The following is a 10,655-nucleotide window of genomic DNA, read 5'->3' as shown; positions in this document are numbered from 1 at the left end:
AGATGCTGACACGTGAACAAGTTTATATCTTTGCACATTATCCATTGCGGAAAATCCTAAGATGTGATGATTCTTTAATCATGGTATCTCACAGGTGAGTGCATGGGCCGTGTGCCCTGGACCAAAGCATGTTTTCCTTATGGAAAAATGCCCCGGCTGAATCTTCCTTTTCTTCCAACTTAATCACATCACCAAAAGGATCATGAGACATGTCCTTGTTAATAACCAGCTTTTCAGTCCTGTGTAGAGTCTGCGGGCCCTCTTCCATCTCCAGATCCTTCAATGGCTGAAAACTCTGTTTCAAGTGGTTTCAGAAATTTCTCAACTTTGGTTAATCTTTGCTTCAGTTTCTGCTGCGTTGATTCATACTCAGCCAGGATCCGAGCAAACCTTGTTTGCAGGAGGTCTACTGACCCTTCCATTCGAGTGACCTTCTCCTCAAGATCTTTAGGATCACTTGCAGCCTTTGCAATATTTATATCCAACAGACCATCTTTCAGCAGGATTTGCTTCCCTTTCTCTTCTAGTATACCTTTGGCATCTGGGTACTCAGTTAGAGCTTCCATGAGGTCATCTTTTGAGAGACAGAACAGATCTGAATAGCCAATGCTTTTAATATTGGCAGTTCTTCGATTGCCAGCTTTGCTCCCTTTAATGTTAAGGATGCTGATCTCACCAAAGTAGCTGCCGTCACTCAAAACCACAAACTGAGTGATTCCATCATCTGCTACCACAGCAAGTTTGCCTTCCTTGATGATGTACATCTCTCGTCCAATATCCCCTTTCTTGCAAATATAATCCCCAGGACTGTAGACTTGGGGTTGTAATTTCAAGACCAACTCCACCAACAGACCAGCCTCACAGTCAGCAAAAATGCGTACCTTTTTCAATGTGTCTAAGTGAACACTGATGGCAATCTCTGCTCTGAGTTTATCAGGTAGATACTTCAAGACTTCTCTCTCATCAACTGTTTTTTTGTTGGTCCACAGATAGTCGAACCATTTAATTACTCTCTTTTCCATATCTTTGCTTACATTTCGAAAATGCATATATTGCTTGATGGCATCAATTCTTGCTTGAAATTCTGCTCTGGCCGCATTCATGTTGGAAATCATAGACCCTATGTTACCAACAATGGTAGCAAAAATCAATACCCCAATTAAGAAATCAACCACTACGAAGACATACTCAGAATCCCTCACGGGAGGTGGTGTTTCACCAATGGTGGTCAAAGTCAGTGTAGACCAGTAAAGGCTGTATACATATTTTCTAGCCAAACGGCCAAATTCAGGATCATTAACATCAGGGTAGACCCATGTATCATTTCCAAATCCAATAGCTTTGGAAATCGAGTAGTACACACACGCATTCCAGTGGATAATGATGACGATGTACATAACAAGGTTAGAAATCCTGAAGATGTTTGGGTAGTTTGTCCTTGTTTCTGTTCTCTGGAAGAACTCAAACATTCGAGAGACCCTTAATAGTCTGTTCAACCTAATTTCTGGATAGTTCCACCCCAGCTTAAAATACAGCAGATCTGTTGGTATCACTGATAGAACATCAAGTTTAAATTGTAAGTTTGATTTATATTTCTCTATGAGTTTAAGCTCTTCCTTCACCAGCAGTCCTTGTTCTAGGTAACCTAAAATTAAAAAAAGAAATGTGTTTTTTCTTTTATGCCATTGTGAATTTTCCTAAAATAACTCTCAATGAACTTCTTTGAGTTCAAAGCAAGAACTCCCTTTTAATAAATATGCTTTTAGCAATATAATAAAATATGAGCACCAATCACCATAAAGCTATGGAAAATATTCTTTTGCAGAAATAAAAAGTAAAACTTTCTAAGTACAAAAGTGAGAAACTACATGCAATGCATATATACAAATCTCTCCAAATCCAGTATCTCTATCCGGGCAAAGCCATTCCTTTTATGAACAGTGTTTTTGGAAAGTTTCCTGAACACCCAAGCACTGTGATTACACCTCACACGACTCTCTTGACAGAATCCCAGCCCCACTCTTGAAGTTTGGGTACCTGCCCTACTGTCTGATTATACATATTTTTGCCTTGCTCATTCAATGTAAAGCACAAGTGTCCATCTAGGCTAGGTTTTCAAATCTCCTTTTTGCTATTCTCCCTTCCTTAGATATCTGGTATCTTCCTTCTACACTGCTACCATAGGCCTTGTGTATTAAACCCAGAATTTCAATACTCTGACACATATCACTAGGAAAAGAATTTGTTCCTCCTCCTAGACTGACTACAAGAACGGCAAATAAGTATACAACAATTGAAACACTGCTCCAGCACACTGATATTTAGAGAATGCCATACCTGACATAACAATACTTAAAAGCTATACCCTGTGTACACTGGTTACATTAGTATATGGAGAGCAGTGAGAAACAATGAGCTTATACTTGCTTAACAAGAATACCTCAAGTGGAAAGCTATCAGGATCCTGCCCCCTGCTAATAATGTCTTACCATGGACCACAAAGTAGAGTTAAGGATGTGCATTCTGTTTCTTACAAAATTTCTAGTACAGCTCTGCTGGGTACAATAACATTTTCCCCATGCTCCTTCAAGGTATCTCTCTATTAGGTAGCAATTACTCTTTCCCCACAAAGCTGACAGACTATTTCTGCTCTTTCTATATCTTTCACCTGGCATAAACCTGATGAACAGGATAACAAAGAAAAGCTACCTATCACATTCAAATGGTTGCTCAGCAACATCTTTCTGAATCAGTTGGAGTGACCTAAGACTCTGAGTGGGTATATAGTACTCTTGCTTTCAATTGTGCCTTTTCCTCTAAAACAGATTTTTGTGAGTTTATTTTGAAGAATGCTTGAATGGGAAATTTCAAATTATATTACAGATGAAAGAATGAAATTGCAAAATATCCAAAGCTGAACGTATTTACCTGTCCTTGTTCGCATAAACATATCAAGAAGATAGACTACATCTGATAAGTAATCCAAAAAGAGCCAATATTCTAGGTAATCAGCCTGAAGTTCATCAAAACATGCTCTGTAAAAGAAAAACTTTTGTAAATAAAATGAAATGGGGGCCAACTTAAGTAAAAGTCCTTTTTATAATTTTTATCACGATGAGAAGTATAAGACTAAAAGGGGTCCTGAGAGACCATTGAATCAACCATGGCTTTCCTAAATCTTTTCCCAAATGAGTGGTTGAAGTTAGTTTTCTCACACTTCTGAATTCCAATATTTTTTCCATTATACTAGTCAGCTTTATGAAAACATCAAATAAGGATAAATGGCCTCAAGCAAAGTCAAATATGTTGGGTGATACACATTAATAACCAGGTTCATATTGAACATCTATACCCAAAATGCCTCAGGAAATTATGTTAGATGGCTGAGATGTTTACGGCCTAAAAGACAGGGAACCATAGAAATGATTTGGAAAACACATCTTGCTCTATAACAACCTATGCTTGATCTTGGCAACATTTTTTTCTTATAGGCCAAAGAAAACATAAAGTTCCTCCCAAAGTTCTAATTCAATGATTGAGCAATCAAAAGTTTAAAAGTACTCTGCCCACCCCCCAATCTCGGTACTGGATTTCTAAGTATATTGGGAACCAAAGCACCTACTCCTGATCTTATGAAAACAACTTGAGAATAATGTAGCGTCTCTTTACAATCCGTGATGGAGAAAAGAGGTACCATGTTTCCCTGAAAATAAGACCTAGCCAGACAATCAGCTCTAATGCGTCTCTTGCAGCAAAAATTAATATAAGACCCGATATCATATTATTATATTATATTATATTATATTATATTATATTATATTATATTATATTATATTATATTATATTGATTATACCCAGTCTTATATTATAGTAAAATAAGACCGGATCTTATATTAATTTTTGCTCCAAAAATGCGTTACAGCTGATGGTCCAGCTATATCTTATTTTCAAGGAAACACGGTATTTCCTGAAGAACTCTAGGCCAAACTGTTAAGTCAATTAACTTGGAAACTAGAAGTGGGCTGAGATCCACAAAAATATATAGACACCTTGCAATAACCATAGTCCAATTGTACATAACAGGTAAGGTGATGCAAAGCAGCCAGTTATAATATGTGTTTCCTGAGGGATCAATAACCATGACTTCTTTCTTCTCCCTAGCAGAAATTAAAAACAAAGGGGAAAGTTATCAAGAAACAAGAACATTTTTATTTCACCTATCAAATATAATTATGCCCATCACTCACAATTAATGAAATAAGAAGCTCACTCCGCAGTGGGAAGATGAACTTGGCATAAGTGCACTAGTCATAAGAAACTGTTTAGTGAGTGGTGGATAGATAAATTACTAGTCTTACATTAAACCACACATTAGACTTTTATTAAAGCCCTTGTTTATTGTGATGCTGCAGACACTTCTATCATTCTAGCCACAAAGGGGGAACCATGACATCAATCATGCCAAACACTGGTGGGAGAATAGCAGGTTTGCCACTCCCCCTACCAGGTAACAAAACAACCAGGAACTACACTGTAAAGGGGGAACTCATGGCTACCTTCTCATCTGTATGGACAAAAGAATACAAGGTCGGACAATAAAGTTCTCGAACTTATTGCAACAATGTTGCTAACATTTTTTGATACCAGAGGGATTATTCATTATGAATTTGTACCAACTGGACAGTTAACCAAGTTTACTATTTGGAAGTGCTGTAAAGACTGCATGAAAAAGACGCAAATGACTGAACGGTTTGATAATGCACCAGCTCACACAGCACTGTCTGTCAGGGAGTTTTTAGCCAGTAAACAAATAACTGTATTGGAACACCCTCAACTGATCTGGCCCCCAATGACTTCTTTCTTTACCCAAAGATGAAGAAAATGTTGAAAGGAAGACATTTTGATGACATTCAGGACATCAAGTGTAATATGATGACAGCTCTGATGGCCATTCCAGAAAAAGAGTTCCAAAATTGCTATGAAGGGTGGACTAGGCACTGGCGTCAGTGCATAGCTTCCCAAGGGGAATACTTCGAAGGTGACCATAGTGATATTCAGCAATGAGGTATGTAGCACTTTTTCTAGGATGAGTTTACAAATGTAATTGTCAGACCTCATATAACATAATCTAATAAAAAGTGCTTGTTCATAGCATGTATGAAGGATTAAAAGAGGCAATAGAGGGCAAGAGAAAGGGAGGAATAAAATATATGATCAATTGGAAATTGGAAAAAAAATTTCTGGTATCAAGCTTATATTTTTAAGTAATTTTCTCTTTATACAAACTTCTACAACTTTCTAACAGGTACAAATAAGTAAACTACTGTCTGGTAAAGAGTTTTCTCTATGTAAGTTTAGAAAACAATTTTCCCTTTAATAAAAGGTAAAAAACATAGCTTTGCAAATATCACTGAGCCTTACCCTTGTGAAATTAAACTCACAAATGTTTGTTTTAAAAAGAATCTTTCAAATGGCTGGTGTTTTGATAGCATTTGCACTGCTCTCAAAATTAGACATGGCTTTTCAATGACACTTCTTTATTATGGAGTATTTGCCATATGGTATTTATTACTCAAAAATTTTAATGAAATTATTAATTTCCTATTTCAATTTTAAAAATTGATGGTAAGATCCGTAGGAACCCAATTCTCTTTGGAACCTAAATATACCCCAGTGGTAAGTTTATCTTCATCAGTGCTTGGGGAAGGTAATCAATGATAAGAATGAAAATTCTTTGTGAGAACTAAAAATAAGGCTTCCATTGTTAATTTTAAGAAAATAAGAAATGAATTTAAATTCACATTTAATAACAACTTCTTCAGTCTTTACATAGGGCCTCTTTACTATAAAGTGTAGGGAAATTATCCCCGGATTTAAAACCCATCAGAAATTAATTCCTAATTTCAATGCCAGTATAAATACTTACTCTTCTTTCTTATCTTTGTTTTTCTCCTCTTTTTTTTTCTTCTCTTTGTCCTTTTCTTTCTTCTTTTTCTTCTCTGGGTCCTTTTTATTTTCATTTTTATCATCTAACTTGCTGAAAAAATGAGATATGTAGTCAGCATTAAAATACAAAAATTCTATGGGCAGAAAAATGTGGAAGTCTAACTTACCTCTTCTTTTCTTTTTTCTTTTTCTTTTTTTCTTTTGGTTGTCTAAAGAAGAAACAATATCTCTGTCACATAATCAAATTACATTCTGACTTCCATTCTTTCCTCTCCACTGAGCAAGAATTCTCAGTTCAGCCTTGCATTCAAAGACCTGCCCCTGTGCTCAGAAGCCAGAAATCTGGTTGCCTAATGGAGAGTTCTACAAAAACTGTACATGCATCCAAAAATTCCTGGATAGGTGAATGTGGAAAACTGAAGAAAATAGAGGTGGGTAAAGGCATGAACCCAAGGAGAGAAATTTAAGAAACAACAGCCCCTGAAAGAGAGTGCTTTCAAAGTCTCAATGTGTATATATATATATATATATATATATATATATATATATATATATATATATATATATATAATTTCAAATTTAATCTACTTGAGATCACTTATATTTATCCTTGAATAAGAGATTTGAAAAGTTCAAGAAAATGCCTTCCATTCTCCTTAGACGGATGATGCTGACTGAAGCAATGTTTATGGGTAGTTGCAAAGTTCTGTGGTAACACACTGGCATCCTAATTCTTAGAATCTTTTACATGATTTTAGATCATTTTTTTCTATATTCAATTTCTTCTTGAATAGAGATTAAGTGATTAGAGGCCTCCCTCTTTCTATGACTCGTTTTCTCGATCAGCAGAAGAATAGATTCTGGAGTCAGAGAAACAGACTTAAGATTACAGCAGACTGCCATTGTTGGTTGGGGTGTCTTGGGAATATTTTTTGTTCAGACATGAAAGAACAGGCATCTCACTATCAGTAGGATTGTCAGAGAAGGCTGTTAAAGGGAGGTAGGTTTAAACCTAAGCCTCAAAATATGGGCAAAAGTTGGAAACGTTGGGAAGAGAAAGGATGTTAAAGGGAAGGAAGTTTTTAGGTGCAAATGTACAAATAAATCTCATCTGGTTGCAAATGACACAGCAGATGTAGAAAGCTGCTTTTGAGAGAACTAGAAGATAAAATGGACAAGTGAAGTGGGGCTTGGCATCTAAGGACATCATGTACAAATTGGAACAGAACATGAAGTTGGAAAAGGGAGAATTTATAACTATGGGAGAACATTCCTGCGACACAGGATTTAACATCCTAGCATCAATATAGGAGATGGGGCTGATGCACTGCTCGGACGGCTCCTTAAAGTTCAGAAAAGGTGAGGGCCCACACTAAGTGAAATGGAAATTATAAATTTCACAGCAGATGACAGAAGAAGTTATCAAAAAGACTCACAGAAGAGGTATGTCAACCTGGATATACTACATAAGGAAGATTAGCCCACCAGTGATTATGTTCCCTAAGAGGGCTCAGAGGATGCAATAGTGATTAGAAATGTGCTGGTAAGAAGCTCAGTGGTGTTGTCTTCTATGGGCCAGAGCTAATTGTAGGAGAGACTGGTACAAAACTGGGTTCCCTGAGAGTGACAGGGATGACAGGATTTAGAAATAACAGAGACCAGTGGCAGTACTTACTCATCAAAAAGAGATGGGTTCCATAATTGTATGCAGGGTTCAAATATGTACACACATATACATACATGCATGCATGCATACATACACACATACATACATACACACATACATAATACTTTTAATATAGGTAGCTACATTTTCCAGAACTACATAACCAAACAACAAAATAACAGAATATTATTGCCATTGTATTTGACAGTTTGCCTAATACATACCAGCTGAATAACAGGTTCAGATATATTCAATGGTTTTCTTTAAAAACAAAACCAATACAATGGTTTTCTATTGTAAATGTACTTACTGCCCCTTATTGCTGCTGTTGTTAACATTGAAAAGTGCAATGACGCCAGGCAGGTACTGCTCCCTGGGAAATGAAAAAATACCATGAAATCATAGTAGGCACCATCCGTATCAAGTTCATGGTAAGCAAACAGCTTTAAAGAACAAATTCTTTTCAGTTTCTACTCATTACTAATGATTGTCTAGACAATTTTTAGAAATGCAGAGCCTCCATGAAGGACCAATTGCCAAATAGCAGTGTCATGAACCAAAGTGATTAATAAAGAACACCTATTCATCAATGCTCACACCGAGAATCACAATCCTTCTTGGCCTCTACTGAGTGAACTTCAATGCCACTAACTCCCAGCAAGAGACTTGAGACTTAGATTGCCAGGGAAGATAGGAAGAGAAGAGAAGACAAACAAAAACAGTGGGAAAGCTGGAGGCGGTCAGTGGAAAGAGAGTAGAGAGGAAAGAAAGGAGGGAGAAAAAGCAAAGAAAACAGAAATATGTTTGATAGGATGGGCACCTCTGATCCTCACCAACAATACACTGCTCTCCACACCCTCGGAGTCATGTGTTTGATGTTTCCATGACTGCTTCACTTCCTACTAAGGATTTTTAGCTTTTCTCTTCTAGCAACTCACTCCAGTGCTCTACTTCCCTGAAAACAGGGTCAAATGGAACACAGCATTTTAAAGAATGACAGCCAACCCCTCTCACATACAATTGCTTCAGGACCCTGGAAAAAGGGTAAGAGAGAAGGAGAAAATCAGAGAGGACTGGGGCATAAGTTTTCTGAAGAGACAGATGCATGTCTCAAGAAACATGATTAGCATGAGTATTTATGACTTGGAGCCCCATGGACATGAATACTCCTCAGGCAGTGGCAGTTTCCCAAGAGAAAAAATGGGTAAGAAACAGAAGAACCAATGTTCTCCTGAGATCCTGCATAGTGGCTGCGGAGCAAGAGCATTTGCCAAGAGGAAGGAGTAGAAGACCTTTCTTTCATATAAGTAGTGGTTTAAAAACAGATATGGAGAGAGATCATACTGCTCACCTCTGTGACAGTCCTCCCCTTCTGTGTGACTTGTTTCTAAAGGAATCCCTTGCGAGGGGGCTTTCACTTTCGGAGTCTTCAAATACAGAGGCACTGCCGTCATTGTCAGAAAAGGAGCTAAGGTCCAATGGGAGGCAGAGATGAATTAGATCAATGTCCTCAACGGTAATGGAGGAACAACAGTTCCCATTAGGGGAACCATTGCCTTATCTCTTCCTCTTCCCTCTCAAACTAACACACATGTAACAATTTTTAATTAGAGAAAAATGAGAACTGTATGGGATACATAGAATTATAGGCACAATTTAGTAAGATGCGTGTAACTAAGAAACGACTTTTTGAGGTCTTACGTTTCTATTGTTTGATGCTTTGGTTAATGTTAAGATTTAGCAAATAGAAAAATGTGATAGCTGTGTTTTGGGTCATATTATATAGTTGTATGAACTAACTTATAATAAAATTCTTTCCACTAAAAATAAATCAGCCACATGTATACACAGTCTATTCATTTATAGTGTAACCATTTTAAATTACACTTTTAAAACATGTAGGCATTTCACACGGTATTTTTTTTTCACATTTATCTATGGCAATGTTATCCCTTTAGAACTGAAATGTCCCATGAGGAAAAGTCTTGCCGGTGACTAAGAAAATATTTGGAATAGGGACTTCTAAATAATGACCACAATAATATCTGTGATTACTTGTCATACAAGTTATGCTATTCCAAAGTTTAAATAAAATCACTAAATTAAATAAATTATAAAGTTCAAAGTTACAAATTAAAAGTTAAATTGAAATTAAACCTAGTTAAATTTTTAAGAACTGTGGCTGGTATTTTAAAATGCATGGGAAAATGTATGGATTTACCTGCATGCTCCATTTTCCATCCTTCTTATTTCCTTTTCAATATCTGGTACAATCACATTGGGAATGTTTACAAAAGAGTGCTGTGTATTGACAATATTTTTCTTCATGGTGAGTTTAAGATCTGGGGAGAAAGAAGGCTTTTTAGTAGGAAAGATTGTTTTTTTAAATGTACTTACATATATAATCAAAAGTTGCACTCTCCCATTCTTCTAAAGCTGTAATAACAGTATTATTTGCTGTTATATGTGGTAATTATTCTTTAATAGAATGTAAACATGACTTAATCCCTAATTACCGCTACCCAATGTTTTGTGTCTGTTTTAAAAATTCAAGAATATGACAAAGGTATTGAACTTTTTTGTTTTAATTTTGGATTTATCCAGTTTTGAAATTTTCAGGCAATGTAGATGTAGGACAAAACTACAGGGATGTTGCATACACATCAAACAATTAAGCAACGATAAAAAGCATTAAAATAAAATACCAAAATGGCTGTAATCATCTGTGAATTTCTAAAGGCATTCCAAAAAAGGGGGGGCATTAAGTGGTATTCACTGTGGAATGAATAAGGATATAACTGATCCACAGTTTTAGCAAATCCCCGAAATCATTGATACATATTTTGAGAAACACTGCCTAAATTCTAGTCAGGTTGTATTATTTCCTAAGACCTGGCGGGACAGGGTCAGCCAAACATCGATTCACTTTCCAGATGCTTCCAGTGTGTACCATGCTCCTATTACTGCTATTTACTGCACTGCCTTCTTCCCCTACTTCAACTGCCCTCAGAGGATGATTTCTGGCCACAGTCTGCAGAAGGAC

The 10,655-nt window shown here is 36.6% G+C and overlaps 1 protein-coding gene across 1 annotated transcript; it reads right to left on the bottom strand.

Annotated features, from left to right (window-relative positions):
• Positions 1-233: 233 nt before the first annotated feature.
• Positions 234-9,955, bottom strand: CNGA1 (cyclic nucleotide gated channel subunit alpha 1; the record flags this gene model as incomplete). Its single annotated transcript, XM_081051683.1, has 8 exons — positions 9,834-9,955; positions 8,964-9,080; positions 7,923-7,985; positions 6,114-6,155; positions 5,927-6,037; positions 4,050-4,157; positions 2,929-3,035; positions 234-1,645 (listed from the first exon to the last, which is right to left on the bottom strand). The coding sequence occupies exons 1-8, from the start codon at positions 9,938-9,940 to the stop codon at positions 234-236; spliced, it is 2,067 nt and encodes a 688-aa protein (XP_080907809.1). The 5' UTR covers positions 9,941-9,955.
• Positions 9,956-10,655: the final 700 nt, after the last annotated feature.

The sequence above is a fragment of the Rhinolophus hipposideros genome (genome assembly GCF_964194185.1).
Source record: "Rhinolophus hipposideros genome assembly, chromosome: 1".
Classification (NCBI taxonomy): domain Eukaryota; kingdom Metazoa; phylum Chordata; class Mammalia; order Chiroptera; family Rhinolophidae; genus Rhinolophus; species Rhinolophus hipposideros.
This window is presented reverse-complemented; position numbering and strand designations above follow the sequence as displayed.